Source organism: Phocoena phocoena, chromosome 7 (genome assembly GCF_963924675.1).
Source record: "Phocoena phocoena chromosome 7, mPhoPho1.1, whole genome shotgun sequence".
Classification (NCBI taxonomy): domain Eukaryota; kingdom Metazoa; phylum Chordata; class Mammalia; order Artiodactyla; family Phocoenidae; genus Phocoena; species Phocoena phocoena.
Genome location: NC_089225.1, coordinates 110978861 through 111000837, shown reverse-complemented (window position 1 = coordinate 111000837; position 21977 = coordinate 110978861). Strand labels below are relative to the sequence as shown.

Here is a 21977-nt window from a genome sequence, read left to right as displayed (position 1 = left end):
AGAGCCCGACCCCTGAGGGAAATTCAGTAGCAAAGTCAAGCCCCACCAAACATGCCTCGCTATCCTAGGCCGCCCAGAGGCATGGGTCTGAGCAAAGGCAGGTTTCTGCAAAGACCTGGGGTAGGGGTTGGGGAGCTGCCCCTTCGAGAGCAGGTTTCCATCCTCATGCCCATTTCCGGGATTTCAGGGAGTCTCATTCTGGGTCATCCCTCTCCTGTGCTTTGCCCTCTTTTAAGCTCCTCTGTTGTCCCCAACCCCCATTCATGCTTCCTGGGTGGAGTCCTGCAGGGCCATTGTTCCCTCCCGATGGAGCCAGGCAGCCTCTGGACTTCTGTGAGGGCAGGAGGAAGGGATCGGAAGCTGCCTGGTGATCTGGCTTCAGGCCCAGCCTGTGAGATTTATTTTGCTGTAAAAATCCCATCTCTTTCTCTGCTGTGAGTTACATTACAAAACGTCCCTTTAAACTGAATCCAACAGCACAGAAGAAGGATGATACACCATGACCAAGTGGGATTTATCCCAGGCTTAACATCCAAAAATCAATTAATGTAATATACTATATCATTAGAAATAAAGGACAGAAACCACACCATCCTCTCAACAGATGCAGAAAAAGCATTTGACAAAATACAACACCCCTTCATGATTAAAAAAATAGAAAGAAAAGGAAACTTCCTCAGTCTAATAAAGGGCAGCTACGAAAGAATCCACAGCTGACATCATCCTTAATGGTAAAAGACTGGATGTTTTCCCCTTAAGAGCACCTCTTCTATCCAACATTATATTGGAGGTTCTCACCAGGGCAATCAGGGAAGAAAATTAAGTAAGGCGTCCATATTGAAAAGGAAGAAATAAAACTGTATTTGCAGATGACATGATCTTGTATACAGAAAATCCTAAGGAATTCACTAAAGCAGTATTAGAACTAATAAACTAGTTCAGCAAGGTTGCAGGATAGAGGATACAAGATCAATATACAAAAAGCAACATTTCTATACATGGCAGTGAAAAGATTAAAATTAGAATTAAGAAAACAATTCCAATTATAATAACATCCAAAAAATCGGAATAAACTTAACAAAAGAAGTGCAAGACTTCTACTCTGAAGACTACAAAAACACTGTTGAAAGAAGTTAATGAAGACCTCGACAAATAGAAAGATACATCATATTCATGGATTGAAAAACGTATTGTTAAGATGGCAAGAATCCCCAAATTGATCTACAGATTCGACACAATCCCCATCAAAATTCCAACGACCTTAGTTGCAGAAATTGACAAGCTGATCCTAAAATCCATATGGAAATTCAAAGGACCCAGCATAGCCAGAACAATCTTGAAAAAGAACGGAGTTGGAGAACTCACACTTCCCAGTTTCAAAACTTACCGTAAAGCTGCAGCAATCAGGGCAGTGTGGTACTGGCCTAAGGAGAGACAAATGGGCCAATGGAATAGAACTGGTCCAGAAATAAACCCTCACATTTACAAAAAAATTGACTTTTTTGACAGAAGTGCCAAGACAATTCAATGGAGAAAGAATAGCCTTTTCAACACATGCTTCTAGGACAGTTGGATTGCCACATGCAAAAGAATGAAGTTGGACCCCTACCTCACACAGTTAACCAACAATGCACCACAGACCTAAAAGCAAGAGCTAAAACTATAAAACCCTTAGAAGAAAATAGAGACATAACTCTCTGTGACCTTGGATTAAGCAATGGTGTCTTGGCTACAATACCAGGAGCACAAGTAACAGAAGAAGACTTAAACTGAACTCATCAAAACTGAAAACTTTTTGCTGTAAAAGACATCGACAAGAAAGTGAAAAGACAACTCAGAATGGGAGAAGATATTTGCAAGTCATTAATCTGACAAGGGACCTGTATCTAGAAAATATAAATGACTCTTACAACTCAATATTAAAAAGACAAGTAACCTCGGGCTTCCCTGGTGGCGCAGTGGTTGAGAGTCCACCTGCCGATGCAGGGGACACGGGTTCGCGCCCCGGTCCGGGAAGATCCCACATGCCGCGGAGCGGCTGGGCCCGTGAGCCATGGCCGCTGAGCCTGCACGTCCGGAGCCTGTGCTCCGCAACGGGAGAGGCCACAACGGTGAGAGGCCCGCGTACCGCGAAAAAAAAAAAAGACAGGTAACCCAATTTAAAAAATGGGCAAAGGATCTGAATACACGTCTTTCCAAAGAAGGTATACATATGGCCATTAAGCACGTGAAAAGATGCTAACATCTTTAGCCTCCAGGGAAGTAAAAGTCAAAACCACAATCCGATACCACTTCACACCCACCAGGTTAGCTAAATAAAAGGAAAAAATAAGAAAAACAGTAACAATTGTTGGTAAGAGTCCAGAGAAACTTAAATCTGCTCTCTGCTAGGATTGTAAACCGGTGCAGACACTTTAGAAAACAGTCTGGCATTTCTGTAAAAGGTTAAACAGAGAGTGACCATAAGACCTAGCAATTCAATTCCTCTGTACATACCCAAGAGATACGAAAACATTAATCCATACAAATCTTATACACAAATGTTCCTAGCAGCGTTGTTCACAACAGCCAAAAAGCGTAAGAAAAACAAATGTCCATCAGCTGATGAGTAGATGAGTAAAGTGTGGCATAACCGTACAATGGATACCGTCCAGCAGTTAAAGTGAAGTCCTAAAACACGCCACCACATGGGTGAATCTCGAAAATGTTACCCTAAATGAAAGGAGCTGCACACACACATACAGACACATATGGAATGATTCTATTTAGGAAATATCCATAATGGACACATCTGTAGAGACAGAAAGTAGATTAGTGATTGCCTAGGATTGCAGAAGGAGGTTGGGGGAAAATGGGCAGTGACTGCTAATGGGTGGGGTCTTTTGGGGGACAACGAACATGGAAACGTTCTAAAGTTAATTGTGGTGATGGTTGCACGACTCTGTGAATATACTACAAAACACTGAATCATACATTTTATTTTTTTAATATTTTAATTTTATTGGTGAATCATACGTTTTAAATAGGTGAATTATATGGTATGTGAATTACATCTCAATAAAGCTGATCTATACCATAATAATGATATAATAATAGATAATATAACAATAATAGATATTTGAAGTCTCCTTTGCAGCCCTCAATCGCTATAGGCCCCTAAACAGGAAGGGAATTGGGAGTGGGGCAAGCAAGGCCCCCTGCACATCCCCTCTGAAAGGCAGGGTCCCCAGAACAAGGGCAGGAGCAAGGTTGTGGAGTCACTAACTCCGTGCTGGCAGCTGGGGACCGGCTCATGAACTCTGGGTCTCGGATGTCCCTTGGTCTCCTTGTGCCTCAGGCCAGCATGTCCAGAGTGAGGGTGAGAACGGGTCCCTCTCCTGGGGCGGCTGCGAGGATAAGGTGAGGAGGTTCATGTCAGGCACCGAGCAAGACCCCGGGAACACAGGAAGAATGCAGTCGATGCTACCAGTACCATGGAAGCAGCCTGGGCGTAAGAAGTAATGAGCGAGGCTGACGGGCCGGGAAGTAACAAGCTGCGCTGTCCTGGAAGGTCAAGGCAAGCCCCCAACTTCTTGCCTCATTGGAGCCAAAAGTTTCTGCAACTTCCCACTGGGCTTTCCTCCGAACGGCCCCTCGGCCTGGCGTCTCGCTCTTTTCTCATCCAGTATTTTCCCTGCACCCCGTCAATCCAGACATGGAACTGGGCCTTTCTGTTGGTCAAACAAAAGGAAGGAGGAAGGGGCACAACACTGGGCCCCCTGCATGGCCACAGCCCCTTCCCTCCCCGGCATCACCCACCCAGCTCACACCCGCCCTGCGGACCACACTCCTAACACCACCCTCCCTCCTTCTGCCCAGCAGGCTGCCGTTCCAGGTCTGACTCCCAATTCCACGGGGCAGCCAAAGAGCCTCCCAGGGAACGATTCCCCAGCACACGAGTGTCCTTGTCCCAAAGGCCCTGCAGCCGTGCACAGCTCTGTCACCCCCGTGCCTCCAGTTTCCTGCCATTCGCGTTTATTCTCGAGCGTGGAATTTATCCCACGCCCACTCCCTTCCCTAGATGTTACCAGCCCCTTCCTGCAGGCAGACGTGCGGGGCTGTCTTCCGGCCAGGTGTGCAGGACACACAGGGCCAAGCAACAGGCGACCTCATCTCTATAGAGTAGCTCACATGTGCTGGGGCGGTTCCAGGAAAGCCCCAGGATAGGTGGGATCTTTAACTCTCCGGCTCAATTGCCCCTGAGCCAAATGGGAGCAAAAAAGGCCCAGATTGTTCTTGGGTGTCTCTGTGGAGGCGCCCCCATCACCCCTAGACGCTTCCTCTTCTCTTGCTGCACTAGTTGTGGTTGATTTAAAGCCCATGTGTTGCCATGGCAACGTGGCCAAATCTGACATGCCCCCCCACCCCACCCAGAGGCCAGAAGTTATCCTCCCTCAGGTACCTCAGGTCTTACTCCTGCCCCTCATTAGTGCTCAGATTATACTGAAATAATACAGGTTCAAACTACACCCAAACTGCTTCAGAGAGAAGTTTCACACTCTTATGTAACCAGCTGTTTTCAGATCTGAGATCCAAGACCTTGGTCCTCGTTGTCACAGCCGTCAGCAAAGGAAATCTTGAGTTCACCTTCAAAACAGCTCAGAGGAACACACTGGAAACCAATTCTCAATCCCAGCCAGTTTCCTTCCGCTTGGAAATCCGCCCTGTTTCCCATTCTTAGGGTTAAGATGCTAGTACGTTCGGTCAGGTGCTTCCTTCCTTCCCCCTTTCCAAATCTGAACACCAGATTTAAGGAAAGGAAGTGCCAGCAGTTCAGACCATGCAAACCAGGAACCACGTCCCGAGACCCGACCCAGAACAAACTCTAAGAAAGTGTGTTTGGGCATCACTTTTTAACCAACGAATGCCACAGTGCATCCAAGGCTATATTTTCTTTTGTTCTTAATTCTTTTTTTCTATGTGTGGGCTTATTTCTTCCCCTCTCTCTTCCTCCCAGATGGAACCTAAACGCCTGAAAAAACAGCTTCTCAAAATCCTGAAGCTCCTGAAACCAGATGACAGGGTTCTGATTGTGGGGACAACACAGCGACCTTTTGATGCTGAACTTCAACCTCTTTGCAAAGTTTATCAAAAAATTATTTTGGTTCCCAGACCAGACTATGCTTCCAGATATGGCAAGTACCCCTCACCCCTTCCAGTATGCAGTAACCGAAGCTGGGCCGTCCGGTGTGGGCTTGCATGCATGTGGGCTTGAGCCAGGAGGGTGGCCTTCGTCACCCGGTGACCATCAGAAGGTGATGTAAGTCCCAGTGCCCCAGGACGTCAGCGAACTCCAAGCCATAAACATAAACACCAGGTCCCAAGAGCAACAGATCTCTGTTCTGTTGTTAATGTAATTCTTTTTACCCAAGGCAAAAGGAAACAGGACAGGGATTATTATTTTGAGCCCTGAAGGAGACAAAAGCCCCTGTGGGTGAGAATTTTCCTTTTGACAGGTAGATTAGGGTCACTCAGCTTGTCCCCGTGGTGGTGATGTCTTTCCCGTGCAAAAGCATTTCTTTTCACCTGGTCAATTTTTTTTTTTCCAGGCTCAAAATACCAGTCCAAGAGAATGTTGATTTACTTAAACACTAAATAAAACAAGAGTTTACTTTTTTTCCATTTTTTCCCTTGGATAGACAGATTCAAAATCACTTCTTTTGAAACCTATTTTTAAATGGGAACAATACAAAAAAGTGACCCTGGGAGGCAGTGCAGTGAAATTGGGAAGAGCCGTGGCACGTGGGTTCTCACGAGCTCTGGTTCTGATCCTGGCTGTCCCGCCGAATAGCTGATGACCTTGAGAAGTAGGCTGACATTCTGAGCCTCCATTCTCTCAGCTCTAAAGTAGGAGAACTGTTCAGTTCCCAGGGCTGTGGTGACCCTTATATGAGATGGCTAGAATGCCCCGCACCATCTCAGCTCCCGGAGAGCACAGGTGGAGGAGTAGAAGGCGGTGATGGGGGGCATGGAGGAGAAATATTTAAATGGCGGGTCAATAAATGGCCCAGGGAGCCGGCAGTGGTGCCGGTGGTGGTTTCCTTTATCGATTGCTATGTGACAGACCTCCCCAGTGGCTTGAAACTACAAAGTACACCTCTCGTGATTCTGAAGGGCCACTGGACTCAGTGAGGGAGTTCTCCCCAAGGTGTTTCATGATGGCGCAGTAAATGGCGGCTGGGACTTCAGTCATCTGAAGACTGGACAGAGCTGGACAATCCGAGACCATTCCCTCCGTGACTGTGCTGTTGCTGGCTGTCAGCTGGGAGCTCGTCTGGGGCTGGTGATCAGACCTCCTCTACCCGGCCCCTCCCCATGGCCTTCCACGGCGCGGCAGCTAGGTCCCCAGGGGGAACATCCTAAGGACAAACGTTTCAAGAGGTTCAGGCAGAAGCTGGAAGGATCCTTGTGACCCAGCTGCAGAAGTCACACAGAGTCACTTACACCACATTCTACTGGTCAAGAGAAAGTCACAGGCCAGCCCAAGTTCAAGGACAGTGGACTATACAGCATGTGAATACCAAAGGTGCGACTCCTTGAGGGGTCGTCCCGGCCACCCATGGTAGTGGTGGTGGTGGTGGATTTGGTTTAGAGATGATGATGGTGTTGTTGGAAATGGCGGTGATGGTGACCACAGCCTGGTGGTGATGGAGATGATGGTGGTCGTGACCACAGCCTGGTGGTGATGGAGATGCTGGTGGTCATGACCGCAGCCTGGTGGTGATGGAGATGATGGTGGTCATGACCGCAGCCTGGTGGTGATGGAGATGATGGTGGTCATGACCGCAGCCTGGTGGTGATGGAGATGATGGTGGTCATGACCGCAGCCTGGTGGTGATGGAGATGATGGTGGTCATGACCGCAGCCTGGTGGTGATGGAGATGATGGTGGTCGTGACCGCAGCCTGGTGGTGATGGAGATGCTGGTGGTCATGACCGCAGCCTGGTGGTGATGGAGATGATGGTGGTCATGACCACAGCCTGGTGGTGATGGAGATGATGGTGGTCATGACCGCAGCCTGGTGGTGATGGAGATGATGGTGGTCATGACCACAGCCTGGAGGTGATGGAGATGATGGTGATGATGGTGGTCACGACCACAGCCTGGTGGTGATGGAGATGCTGGTGGTCGTGACCGCAGCCTGGTGGTGATGGAGATGATGGTGGTCGTGACCACAGCCTGGTGGTGATGGAGATGATGGTGGTTGTGACCACAGCCTGGTGGTGATGGAGATGCTGGTGGTCGTGACCGCAGCCTGGTGGTGATGGAGATGATGGTGGTCGTGACCGCAGCCTGGTGGTGATGGAGATGATGGTGGTCACGACCACAGCCTGGTGGTGATGGAGATGATGGTGGTCGTGACCGCAGCCTGGTGGTGATGGAGATGATGGAGGTCGTGACCACAGCCTGGTGGTGATGGAGATGATGGTGGTCGTGACCGCAGCCTGGGGGTGATGGAGATGCTGGTGGTCATGGTGGCGGTCATGGTAGAGGAGATGGCAGTAGCGATGACATGGTAGCCATGGTGCATTGCTGATAAGAATAAACACTATTAGGTCGGACTTGGTTTCTATTCATCCTTCATTAGTCACAAGCACCACCAAAACAGAGAGGATGTATGTCCTTTCTGGTCGATCTTAAGTTCCTGGTCAGTGTGATTTGCTAGGAGAACAACCCTTTACTCCCCATACATTATAAACTCTTAGCTTATTAGCCACTCCGTTTGCAATATGCATTCGTTTCTGTCTTGATAAAGTGTGATCGTAATCACAATGTTACATGCAAAGCACAGGAAGACTTTGGGCGCAGTTATCTCTCCACCCATCTAGGGACTTCTCCATCTTCTGGGGCCTGCAAGCCCTCCACTGGATCCTTTGCAACCAGCCAGCATCAAAGGAAAAGAAAGAAAGATAGTATAAATGATCTCTCAGTAGATTTAGGGACCAGACTGAGGAGGGGCCAACAGTTCTTCTAGCCACATTGGCCAGAATGACTCACGAGGCCCCTCTGAGGTTCAAGGGGGCAGGGATGTGTAGTTTAGCCAAGGAAGGAGTCGACACAGAGATGGGTGAGCACCAGTGTTCTCTGCCCACTACAGAGGATTCCACGCTCCTGGCTTCATCAGAGCTTTCCCACTCCCGTGCCCCTTGGTTAGATTCTCTGTGTCTCTCTGACTCTCTCTCTCTCTCTGTATTGTATATATATTTTAAGCTATCTCAATGGAATAAGGTAGAGTATTATTAATTTTCAGGGCCTAGAACATTATTCTTGACTTTGAACAGTTTCGATTGTCTGACAAAACCATAGGCCCTTTCGAAATGGAGCTATTGATGTATAACAAGGACAGGTGTGTTCTTTTGATAAAGTGCCAGGACTCTCTAGGGACTCAGATCACAAGACAGATTCCAACTTGAATCCCCTCACAGCAGCATCGTGGGAGAGGAAGGAGGAAGCATCCCTTCACCGGTGGGCGGATGATAAACCTGCAGCAGTGGTCATCTTGGGCCCAGGGCTCTGTCCACTCAACCACGTGTGTCTCACATATTTCTTTCTCGGTGGGTGATTTGTTCAGGCTCCCATTCTCGCCAACATCATAAATGCTGCCCAGCGTTTCCCTCAGTGACCTTGAAGTTACCATAGCCACAGTGGCTGGGACATCTATCTTAAAGAAAGACTATTCCTGTCTTTGCAATGATCAAAAACGGTCTCTTGGGCTTCCCTGGTGGCGCAGTGGTTGAGAGTCTGCCTGCCGATGCAGGGGACACGGGTTCCGTGTCCCGGTCCGGGAGGATCCCACATGCCGCGGAGCGGCTGGGCCCGTGAGCCATGGCCGCTGAGCCTGCGCGTCCGGAGCCTGTGCTCCGCAACGGGAGAGGCCACAACAGTGAGAGGCCCGCGTACCACACACAAAAAAAAGGTCTCTTGCATCCTGTAAAGCCTGGGCTGCAGATCCATAACTTGGGCCCTTGCTTGTCCACCTGTCTGCTGACAGCCGAGGGCCAAAGGTGCATGGAACACTCTCGATCCAACTTCTCAGATTCTCCAGGCGGTGTGGGGGAGTGACAGGGCTGAGAAGAGAAGGGTAGATCAGCCGGAGGAAACACGGTCCTTAAGGTTTACCAAATATAATTCAATAGCTACCTCCTTTCCCCAAATCAAGCGGTTTCCTTCAAAATGTCTCTGCAAAGAAAATCCACCCCCAGGTTGATTAATGCCATGTCTAGTCCCCAGAAATCCCTTTGGGCTTCCTTCTCTCCACGTTCCTCATGCCTCCTCCTGTCTCTCTTCCCCGGGGTCTGCTCCACTAATAACCCGATTCATCACAGGCCCCCCACCTTAGACCCTGTGTCTGCTCGGAGGGGTCCAGCCCATGTCTGTCTTTTTTTTTTTTTTAAACATCTTTATTGGGGTATAACTGCTTTACAATGCTGTGTTAGTTTCTGCTTTATAACAAAGTGAATCAGCTGTACATATACATACATTCCCATATCTCCTCCCTGTTGCGTCTCCCACCCTCCCTATCCCACCCCTCTAGGTGGACACAAAGCACTGAGCTGATCTCCCTGTGCTATGCGGCTGCTTCCCACTAGCTATCTATTTTACATTTGGTAGTGTATTTATGTCCATGCCACTCTCTCACTTTGCCCCAGCTTACCCTTCCCCCTCCCTGTGTCCTCAAGTCCATCCTCTACGTCTGCATCTTTATTCCTGTCCAGCCCCTAGGTTCATTAGAACCTTTTTTTTTTTTTTAGATTCCATATATATGTGTTAGCACACGGTATTTGTTTTTCTCTTTCTGACTTACTTCACTCTGTATGACAGACTCTAGGTCTATCCACCTCACTACAAATAACTAAATTTCGTTTCTTTTTCTGGAATCCTAGACTGCGGAGGCCAGAAGCTCATCCCGATCACATTATTCACCCTCTTGTGCTTTTGCGAAATCCCAAATAAAAATGAATTTTAAGAGACTGTGTCATCTCAAGCACTAGCCAGGATAGAATCAATTGGGAATGCCAAAAGCAGAGAAGGGGCCCCGAAGACCAGATTCCTTTCAGCCTAAAGAAGGGGAAGGGGATAGAGATTAGTCTGAAGAACTGAAGAGCCCTCTACATCCGGGAAAGGAAGGTAAAACACGGCAGCAGGTCCAGAGAGCCCCTCAGCTGCCTTGAACCGTTTTGTAGCCCTGGCCTCAGGTCCTCACCGCCGCGCCCGTTGCCAGTCCCCAAGCCTGTTGTGCTTTTGTGCCCACCACCACCCCTCCCCCGCTGGACCAAAGGCTTGGCAGCCTGCTCGTGGCCCCAGTACAGGCTGTGGGGCTTCCACTGAAATGAGCCATCAGGCTAGAGCTCCCTCCACGCCTGAATCCCCTCTTTGCCCCAGAGCAGCTATTTAAGGGCCAAGAACCCATGATCCGGTGGCTTTGTACAAGCAGTAGAAGCTGTTCTTTTAAAGGCTAGTAAGTCTAGTTCATCGAACATGAGAAGGAAGTCAAGCCTGATTCTCTTTCCCCTTCTCTGGACCTGGAGATGGCTGGGGGCAAGTGGGCAAGTCCCACCGCAGCTGTGACTGCACCACCACTGAAAAATGATGAGCTTGGGGAAGTCATCAATGTTTTAGGTATTTTGACGAAGCTTGACCAAGACTTTACACGAATATCATACATGTTCATTGTCAATAGGGTGTTTACATGCCCACACTAGACCAGAGTTTTTTGCATCACTATTTTTTTATTGGAGTATCGTTGATCTACAATGTCGTGTTAGTTTCAGGTATACAGCACAGTGATTCAGTTGTACGTATATATGTATATTCTTTTCCAGATTCTTTCCCCTTATATGTTTTTACAAAATACTGAGTAGAGGTCCCTGTGCTATACAGTAAGTCCTTGTTGGTTATCTGCTTTATATATAGTAGTGTGTATCTGTTAATCCCGACATCTGCGTCACTATTACTGAATCTTTACTTGCAGGGATTTTTGTGTTAAAATACAGGGAGGCTGTGACTTTCATAGCTTAACAGGGAGGCACGGGAGAGCTGATCTTTGTCGCTGGGAAGCCCTTGGCCCTCACTGTTTGTCCCCTCCACGCTGCAGGTAGGAATTTCACCCACGGGTGCCCAAGTCTGAAGCTGCTCTGGGTTCCCAGCCTGGGGTATCTACCAGGTCCTCAGGTTTAGGGGTTCTCACCAGTGACTGTCCCATAAAACGTGTTCCCTTCTCAGCACCCAGAGTCACCACTCAGACCTGTTTGCTCGGCTTCTAGATGTTATGAATGAGGACAGGAGACAGATGAGATCCCAAGGGATGGTGTCATCTGGTTGTTGTTGCTGCTGTGTGTTTTTACCACGGGCTGTGTCTCCTGATGTCTAACTCTACAGCAGTTGTATTTAGATAAGGGTAATCCTCCCCTGTTCCAATCTGTCTTTTACACAGATATGCTTAGAAATACTCTGTAGTTTATTTTGTGTTCGCTTTTATAATTGATGTTTTACTGAGCATTAGGAAACTGTGGTACAAAGTGGAATGACTTGATAGTAATAAAATACAGAAATAACAGTAATAAAGCTACAGAAGAGAAAGTGTCCACCATGTGCCAGAACAGTTCCTTCCAAGTGATTTGTACACATTCTTGTCCTTATTTCTCATAGCAGCTCGAGAAGTAAATCTTTCTACTCCCACTTTTACCTTAGATGAGTTCAGGTTCAGATAAACCCACCAAGGAAGTAGCAGTGTAGACACAGGAAAAAGATGTTGCTTTAGGCAAATTTGGGGGCCCCCGTGGCCCTTGCTGGTCTCACTGCAGCTTTCATCCCTTGATGGCTAACCTTCCACCGTTGGAAGACACCACAGGCCCCATGATAACATGCACCCCTTCCCAGCAACTCAGCTCACCTTGGGGCCAAGGATCCCCCGCCAAGGAGGACAGTGGAGGCGTATTTTTGGAATAACTCGTGGCCCCAAAAGCCAGACTCTGATGTGGGTGGGTCCTAGTTACGTTCCAAGTCATTCTATCCCTTGACAGTCATTGGACCTTTTCATCTCATCAGGTACTTTTGGATCAATGTAGTTAGATGCTGCAGTCACGTCACACACCTGACAGTGCTCAGAATATGCAGTAATCTTCAGTTGTTTAAACACTGCTTCAAATATTCCTCAAGGAAGGTCAAAATGCTCTAGAGACATCTGGCCGAATCTTCTCAGTACCGCGGCTGGTTCTGATACGGAAGGCCTTACCCTGTCTGCATCCTTCCTCACCATCTGGATAGAACTAAACACACCACAGCAAGTCTCATTTATTTCCCTGGAGCCTCTCTTGACAGAATAGACGTAGTTCTCAAAGTGTAATCTCGTCTCAAATGCTGTATGGGAGACCATCCTATCTCTATGGTTAAGTAAACATCAGGGATAATTTCATAATTCATCTTCACAGCATCCCTGTGTTCTACGTGAAATCTCCTGGTCACCCCAGGTCCCACTGGCCCACACAACAACAGGACTCCCATCGGGTAGATCTGTTAATCTGTGCTGTTTTTCCATTGTTGGGGGCAGAGAATAAAGGGTCCAGTTGCTCTGTCTAATAGGACCTGTGGGACAGTGTCTTACACCCAACGGGAAACGAGCCCTGCCGTGGCTGATAGAAATTGGACTCTGCGTTCCAATTCCACGCATAAAAATCATGTAAGAAATGAACTTTATAGGTCAAACAAGTCAGACTCCTACTTAGCCAAATGCCATAGACACCCACGTAAATTTCCAATGTTGGAAGATTTTGAACATCTTTGAAAGTACCACCCTAAAACTATACTGACCCTAGTTTAATTTTTCCTTGTCAATTCAAGGGGCTCGTAGTCTGCAGACCTCAGGGCCATCCACGTGCATCCCTTATGCTTGAAAATCCCTTGGGGCAGAGCATTTGGTCAGGTGGCTTCCTGCTCATTTGAATTACAAATTGGAGCAGACCTCCTGTGCTCTCCTTTCTTGGTGAGCCACTGCTTTGTCCTGGGAACTGGGTCAATGCTGCTTTCTCTGTGGTGACTCCTGTTCTCTGCCTTTTCCATCATTTTGGATACAACAGTTTTGTGGAAAGAAATCATTCAGCGCCACGGCGGAGTCATCACCGGTGCCCTGAGTGTCAGTTGCTTGGCAAAGATCACCGACGGCTTCACCCAGGGCCACATCGTCCAAGTGGTGAAGGAGGTGCTCACGGAGCGCAGAATCCGGCAGCAATCTCACAAGCCGCTCACCGCCCTCGAGTTCATCGCGTCTCTCACCAGCATGAGTCCCGTCTACCAAGAGGAAGAAGAGAGCTTTAAGGTAAACGCAACGCCTACCTGGCCAGGTCCTAGCAGCAAACACTTGTCACAGCACCTCCTCCCTCCAGTCCCCTGGGCTTCATGCATTTGGACTCTACCATACCCAGTAAAATTTAGAAACTCGAAATTTGGGGGCCACGGTATTTTTCTGGCCTTAGCAGTAAAGCACATGTCTTCCAAATTTTAGGAAAATTGTGATCCATGACCTTATAAATGAACAGCCAAATTGCAGAACTGAGTAGCAGCTTCAAAACCATTGGATTTGCACACACACACACACACACACACACACACACCCCTCTCTTGGTTCTCACTGGTTTTTACTTCATAATTCACATAATGGAACAAGTTTTGCATGGAAAAAACCAGTCCCTAAACAGTGTACTTCCAGCCAACGCTTCTTTTGCTCCATATTTGCCCTGGTGCACGTCATCTTCTAGTATACTTGCGATAGGAAATCACAAGAAAATTCACCAACATTTAGTTTTCTTTTTTTTTTTTTTTTTTTTTTTGCGGTACACGGACCTCTCACTGCTATGGCCTCTCCCATTGCGAAGCACAGGCTCCGGACGCGCAGGCTCAGCGGCCATGGCTCATGGGCCCAGCCACTCCGCGGCATGTGGGGTCCTCCCAGACCGGGGTACGAACCCGCGTCCCCTGCATCGGCAGGCGGACTCCCAACCACTGTGCCACCAGGGAAGCCCTAGTTTTTGTATTTTTGAACACACCCTGATATGTTCACGGAACTTTTTATATCTGGAGGAAGCTTTGAGAATTAACTCTTCATATCCCTCGATATGGGAGGAAAAGAAGTAGCCAAGAGTGATGTGCCTGTTCCAGGTACAATGAGTTTTAGAGCCTTCGTCCCCAAGGCCCAGGCCAGCAGGCAACCCCTCCAAATCCTTTGAATACGAATGAGTACAGCTGTGTTCTCTTTCTGAACCTGAAGGTAGTTTTCTTGGCCAACTGGGAAAAAAAGGGAGGAGAGCTGTATCCATGCAACTATATCCACCACCGTCTTAGCCATGCAGTCACCGGAAAGAGAGTTGGAATTCCCGTTCAAGCCCCTGGTCTCTGAAAGCCTGCTTGGGGTTAGGAAAATTCCCTCTACGACGTGTCACTTTTCCACCAACTCTAGAAACTCTTTCCCCTCTGCTTTACTGCTGATGCTTAAATGAAGGTTGAAAACAGTCTCAATACGGATCCCCAAAATAACGATCTGCACAAGGGTTGCACAAGTAGTGGATCTTGATCTTGATCTGCACAAGTAGTTTCATTAGGTCCCATTTGTTTATTTTTGTTTTTATTTCTCTAGGAGGTGGGTCAGAAAGGATCTTGCTGTGATTTATGTCATTGAGTGTTCTGCCACTGTTTTCCTCTAAGGGTTTTGTAGTGTCTGGCCTTACATTTAGGTTTTTCATCCACTTTGAGTTTATTTTTATGTATGGTGTTAGGGAGTGTTCTAATTTCATTCTTTTACATGTAGCTGTCTGTTTTTCCCAGAACCATTTATTGAAGGGGTGTCTTTTCTCTATTGTATATTCTTGCCTCTTGCCTCCTTTATCAAAAATAAGGTGACCATACGTGCATGGGTTTATCTCTGGGCTTTCTATCCTGTTCCAGTGATCTATATTTCTGTTTTTGTGCCAGTACCATACTGTCTTGATTACTGTAGCTTTGTAGTATAGTCTGAAGTCAGGGAGCCAGATTCCTCCAGCTCCGTTTTTCTTTCTCAAGATTGCTTTGGCTATTCGGGGTCTTTTGTGTTTCCATGCAAATTGTGAAATTTTTTGTTCTAGTTCTGTGAAGACTGCCATTGGTATTTTGATAGGGATTGCACTGAATCTGTAGATTGCTTTGGGTAGTATAGTCATTTTCACAATGTTGATTCTTCCAATCCAAGAACATGGTATATCTCTCCATGTGTTTGTATCAGCTTTAATTTCTTTCATCGTGTCTTATAGTTTTCTGCATACAGGTCTTTTGTCTCCTTAGATTTATTTATTCTAGGGAGATTTATTCCTAGGTATTTTATTCTTTATCTTGCAGTGGTAAATGGGAGTGTTTCCTTAATTTCTCTTTCAGATTTTTCATCATTAGTGTATAGGAATGCAAGAGATTTCTGTGCATTAATTTTAAATCCTGCTACTTTACCAGATTCATTGATTAGCTCTAGTCGTTTTCTGGTAGCATCTTTAGGATTCTCTATGTAGAGTATCACATCATCTGCAAACAGTGACAGCTTTACTTCTTCTTTTCTGATTTGGATTCCTTTTATTTATTTTTCTTCTCTGATTGCTGTGGCTAAAAACTTCCAAAACTATGTTGAATAAGAGTGCTGAGAGTGGACAACCTTGTCTTGTTCCTGATCTTCGAGGAAATGGTTTCAATTTTTCACCATTGAGAACGATGTTGGCTGTCATATATGCCCTTTATTATGTTGAGGTAAGTTCCCTCTATGCCTACTTTCTGGAGGGTTTTTATTATAAATGGGTGTTGAATTTTGTCAAAAGCTTTTTCTGCATCTATTGAGATGATCATATGGTTTTTCTCCTTCAGTCTCTTAATATGGTTTATCACATTGATTGATTTGCATATATTGAAGAATCCTTGCATTTCTGGGATAAACCCCACTTGATCATGGTGTGTGATCCTTTTAATGTGCTGTTGGATTCTGTTTGCTAGTATTTTGTTGAGGATTTTTGCATCTATGTTCATCAGTGATATTGGCCTGTAGTTTTCTTTCTTTGTGACATCTTTGTCTGGTTTTGGTGTCAGGGAGATGGTGGCCTCATAGAATGAGCTTGGGAGTGTTCCTCCCCCTGCTATATTTTGGAAGAGTTTGAGAAGGATAGGTGTTAGCTCTTCTCTAAGTGTTTGATAGAATTTGCCTGTGAAGCCATCTGGTCCTGGGCTTTTGTTTGTTGGAAGATTTTTAATCACAGTCTCAATTTCAGTGCTTGTGATTGGTCTGTTTATATTTTTTATTTCTTTCTGGTTCAGTCTTGGAAGGTTGTGCTTTTCTAAGAATTTGTCCATTTCTTCCAGGTTGTCCATTTTATTCTCATATAGTTGCTTGCAGTAATCTCTCATGATCCTTTGTATTTCTGCAGTGTCAGCTGTTGCTTCTTCTTTTTCATTTCTAATTCTACTAATTTGAGTCTTCTCCCTTTTTTTCTTGATGAGTCTGGCTAATGGTTTATCAATTTTGTTTATCTTCTCAAGGAACCAGCTTTTAGTTTATTGATCTTTGCTATCGTTTCCTTCATTTCTTTTTCATTTATTTCTGATCTGATCTTTATGATTTCTTTCCTTCTGCTAACTGTGTGAATTTTTTGTTCTTCTTTCTCTAATTACTTTAGGGGTAAGGTTCAGATGTTTATTTGAGATGTTTTCTGTTCCTTGAGGTAGGATTGTATTGCTATAAACTTCCCTCTTAGAACTGCTTTTGCTGCATCCCATAGGTTTTGGGTCGTTGTGTTTTCATTGTCATTTGTTTCTAGGTATTTTTTGATTTCCTCTTTGATTTCTTCAGTGATCTCTTATTTAGTAGTGTATTGTTTAGCCTCCATGTGTTTGTATTTTTTACAGATTTTTTCCTGTAATTGATGTCTAGCCTCATAGCATTGTGGTCGGAAAAGATACTTGATACGATTTCAATTTTCTTAAGTTTACCAAGGCTTGATTTGTGACCCAAGGTATGATCTGTCCTAGAGAATGTTCCATGAGCAATTGAGAAGAAAGTGTATCCTGTTGTTTTTGGATGGAATGTCCTATAAATATCAATTAAGTCCATCTTGTTTAATGTATCATTTAAAGCTTGTGTTTCCTTATTTATTTTCATTTTGGATGATCTTTCAATTGGTCAAAGTGGGGTGTTAAAGGCCCCTACTATGATTGTGTTACTGTTGATTTCTTCTTTTATGTCCCCTTTTATAAAAGGAGAAATAACTCTCGACCTAAAATTTGTATCCAGCTAAATTAACATCCAAGAGATCGGAAAAAATAAAGATACTTTAAGACACACAAAGATTGAGATAGTGTCCTACTCACTTAGCATTTGCCTTATGTATTGAGGTGCTCCTATGTTGGGTGCATAAATATTTACAATTGTTATATCTTCTTCTTGATAGATCCCTTGATCATTATGTAGTGTCCTTCTTTGTCTCTTGTAATAGTCTTTATTTGAAAGTCTATTTTGTCTGATATGAGAATTGTCACTCCAGCTTTCTTTTGATTTCCATTTACATGGAATATCATTTTCCATCCCCTCACTTTCAGTCTGTACGTGTCCCTAGGTCTGAAGTGGGTCTCTTGTTGACAGCATATGTACGGGTCTTGTTTTTGTATCTGTTCATCCAGTCTATGTCTTTTGGTTGGAGCATTTAATCCATTTACATTTAAGGTAATTATCGATATGTATGTTCCTATTACCATTTTCTTAATTGTTTTCGGTTTGTTATTGTAGGTCTTCTTCTCTTGTGTTTCCTGCCAAGAGAAGTTCCTTTAGCATTTGTTGTACAGCTGAATTTGGTGGTGCTGAATTCTCTTAGCTTTTGCTTGTCTGAAAAGGTTTTAATTTCTCCCTCGAATCTGAATGAGATCCTTGCTGGGTAGAGTAATCTTGGTTGTAGGATTTTCCCCTTCATCACTTTAAATATGTCCTGCCACTCCCTTCTGGCTTGCAGAGTTTCTGCTGACCCCACATCCATTTCTGCTTCCTGTCATATCTCCAGGACTTGGCACAGCGCCTGGTCCCACCTAGATGTTCAGTTAACTTGTTTAGCGGCAAATGGATTGAGCAGATGGATAGAAGGAATGAAACTGTCACTCTGCCGAGTAATGTGATTCCATGGCTGTAGTTGCTGGTAATCAGGTCTATCATTTTCACCCTGAGAAATTTCACCCAGCTGCACTTCTGACAACATGTCAGACTAGGGTCTTGCAGATTCTCCAAACACATGTACCTGCACAATGGACATGATGGAGAAGATATTGAATGATAATGATGTAATAGTTTTAATAGTGTTAGCTAATACTTATGACTACTTATGTGCCAGGCACCCTATTAACTCAGTTAGACCACACCATTTACCCTATTTTGCAGATGGGGTAAGTGAGTTATAATGAGGTGTAGTAGGCAGAATATTGGCTCCCCAAAGAGGTCTACATCTGGGTCCCTGGAACCTGGGCCTATGTTAGGTTACATGGCAAAGGGGAATTAAGGTTTCAGATGGAATAAGTTTGCTAATCAGCTGACCTTAAGACAGATTACCCTGAATTATCCTTATGAGTCCAGTGTAATCATAAAAGTTAGAAGAGGGCACAAGAAGAGAAACCAGAGAAATGGCAGTGTGAGGAATCATTGAGACTCCAGGTAGCACAACACTGCTAGCTCAAAGCTAGAGATGGGGCCACAAGCCAGGATAGCCGGTGGCCTCTGGAAACTACAAAAGACAAGGGGACAGATTCTCCCCTGGAACTCCAGAAAGGAACACAGCCTGCAGACACCTTGATTTTAGCCCCATAAGACCCATTTTGGACTTCTGATCTACAGAACTATAAGATAATAAGTGTTTTTTTAAGCCATGTGGTAATTTGCTGCAGCAGCCAAAACAAAACAAACAAACAAACAAAAACCACAAGAGGCAAAATGACTTGTTCCAGGTCACACAGCTTAAAAGGAGTAGAGCTAAAATTCAAATCTCACTCCAAAGCCAATTTTATTGACCATATTCCATACTGTGCCTCAGTAAATTAGCAGTCCATCACCTTAAGTACTTGGCCACCTCACCTTACGTTGAAAGGCGAGTCAATGCTTAAAGAAGAATGAGAAAATCCCCAAGTGCCAGAAACAAAGATAAATCTCAAACACAGGGACAAACAGATGCCTGGCATGTAGCAGAGAGAGAAATAAATGATAGAAAACAAAGATTAGGAGTTGAAGCAGATAAAATGACAAATCTGCTACTTCTGTGACTGGATCTTTGATATCCCAATATCACCAAGGAGCATTAGCTTCTATACACCCTATAAGTCCTGGTTCTGGATGTGGGTTTAGAGAACCACGTGGAAGCAAGTGCAGTACTGCTAGGGAGGTAGGTATCATGAGAGAGAGAGAGAGGCCAAAACAAATCTGAAAATCAAAATTCCAAAACATTTTAGGAAATCTAGTGTTACATACAATCTTCAAACAAAAATGATTAAAAGACAATAATTTAAACAAAAACATTTAGATTAATATGATTAAGATGTTCAAGAAAATAAATGAAGGCATAACTTCCATTAGAGATACACACAAAGTTTTGAAACAAAGACAGGCAGAAATGGAATAAAAACATAATTATGAAAAAATCACAAAAAGAAAGCTTTGAAATGAAAAATAAGGTAACTAACATAAAAAGCCAAAAAATAAAAGAGGTGTGAACTCTTCACAACTTTTTCACAGCTCCCCCCAGAAGGCAACATAGAAAAATAAAAACATAAAACCTATAAACTGCAAGTAAGAACCTTTGAAGACACTGACACCCAACTAATAGCAGTTCTAGAAGAAGAGAAGAAATGTCAGAGCAACAATTATTTGAAGAAGTACTTGCTGAGAATTTTCCTTAATTAAAGACGTGACTTCTTAGGTTAAAAACAAACTCCACATGACCAGCAGAACACATGAAACAAATCTACATCTACATGCATTATTGTGAACCTAAGAACAAGGCAACAAGTCAGTCTTAAGACACCAGATTACCTGCAAAGAAGCAACTGGGAGATCAGACATCTCCTTGGCAAAAATAGACACCAGAAGAAAGTGAGAGTATATCTGCAAAGTGCTGAGGAAAAATAACTGTTTACCTAAAATTTGTATCCAGCTAAACTAACATCCAAGAGATCGGAAAAAATAAAGATACTTTAAGACACACAAAGACTGAGATAGTGTCCAACTCACACACTTCAGACTGCAGTTTGGAAATATCAAATAAAATTGAAGATGCTCATGACCGACAACCAGGAATTCTATTTCTGTGTATATGCCCCAGGGAAGTTTTCTCATTTGTGTATGAGGAGATATAAAAGTTGTGAATTTCAACACGGTTCATAATAACAAAATATTGGAAATGACCTATATGTCCGTTAATGGGCGAATTGATAAGTAAGTTGTAGCATAGTCATTTAATGAAATAATATAACCACAGAGCTTGTAGACCGAAGTGTTTCTCAGATTTCAAATAAATATGAAAGTTGAAAAAAATGTCATCACAGGGCCAGCTGCAATCATTAAGTGCTTTGGGGTATTTTGGCTCCAGTATTTCTGCCATGTTTTTAACAGTATCCCTCAGTCCAGCTGCTGGTGGCCTTGTCTGAACCATAGGGAGCCATTCACATTACCAAGAAAACCCACACCTTCGGGATAGAGCAAGCTTCCCAGGAAGTCAGGTGACTTAGTTGGGAAGGGTCATTGGTTAGATCTGGCCAGTGATCCTCCTTAACTGTTAACTCCTTGAGATAGAAGTTTCAAATTGTATAGAAATACAGGTTGGTAAACCCACGTGGAAAGAATTTGTATTGAACATACATTAAATGCCCAACATTTAATGGCTGCTTGCCCCTTTCCGTTCAGTGAGCTTTTCTTTATTTTTAAGGGCATACTAGTGAATTCACATCATTTTGATATTTTCCTGAACGTCTGTTCGATTTCAGGACTGGTACGCCAAGACCCCTATGAGTAAAAAGCGAGCCTTGGCATTAACAGGAGATAACAAAGAAAACGAAAAGGACAAAGGAAAAGAGAAGGAGAAGAAAGGGATAAAGGAGAAAAAGAAAAAGTAATGCCTCTCTGAGGAGCCAGGGATGGAGGTGGGCCCGACTCTCCAGGGAGGAGATTGACCATTGCCTGTGTGAAGACCCACACTGATGCCCTACGTCCACCAGCCCTGCCCTCGCTCAGTTAGATCTTTGTAGGCTGACCACCAAGTTAGTTTTGCATAACAAATATTTCTAGACCTTGTAATTATTTCTTAATCTATATAAAGTTTGTATATAAGCAAAACTCACTCTTCACACACTCCACAATCTATCCCAGTTGGACACTTCATCTCATCGGTACTAGTTGCTAAATTTAAATTTTGATACTTAGAAAATACCCTAATCTGACAACTAGTAAATTCAGTCAGTCATCGGTGCTATTAGCTTTTTATTAATAATCTTGCACATATTTTAATAAATTAATTCTTTGCTCTATTCATGTATTCTATATAATGGAATAAAAACTTTTTCTTGGACTGACTCAGTAATTTGGTTGCTGGAGCTAAAAAAGATCTTTTAAATTAACGCTTTCAATCTTCTGACTTTGAAGATGAGGAAACTAAGGCCCAGGGCCACACAGCTAATATTTGGAACATTGGAGCTATGTCATTGCCTCTTAGTTCCTGGGTTCCTGCTCTTGGGAAACACTGGAGCAGCGGCGGGCCACTGGCTAGATGAAAACGACCCCAAATGGGGTATAAGTAGGAGAAGAGAAACTCTAAATAAAGAAGTAAGAAATTCTAAGAAAGAAAAAGATTAAAGAATAGAAAGGTGAGGGTCAAAAGATAAATTTCAATTTTGTAAGAATCTGAAAGGTTACTTGG

General features: G+C 44.5%; 1 protein-coding gene across 1 annotated transcript in view; it reads left to right on the top strand.

The window, feature by feature from the left end:
* The window catches only part of IQCA1 (IQ motif containing with AAA domain 1), a 168458-nt gene extending 147281 nt beyond the window's left edge, over positions 1-21177 (top strand). Inside the window, exons 17-19 of the mRNA XM_065880633.1 lie at positions 4997-5174; positions 13116-13354; positions 21049-21177. Of these exons, the coding sequence (XP_065736705.1) occupies positions 4997-5174; positions 13116-13354; positions 21049-21177 (546 nt within the window). The remainder of the gene's footprint in view (positions 1-4996; positions 5175-13115; positions 13355-21048) is intronic.
* Positions 21178-21977: the final 800 nt, after the last annotated feature.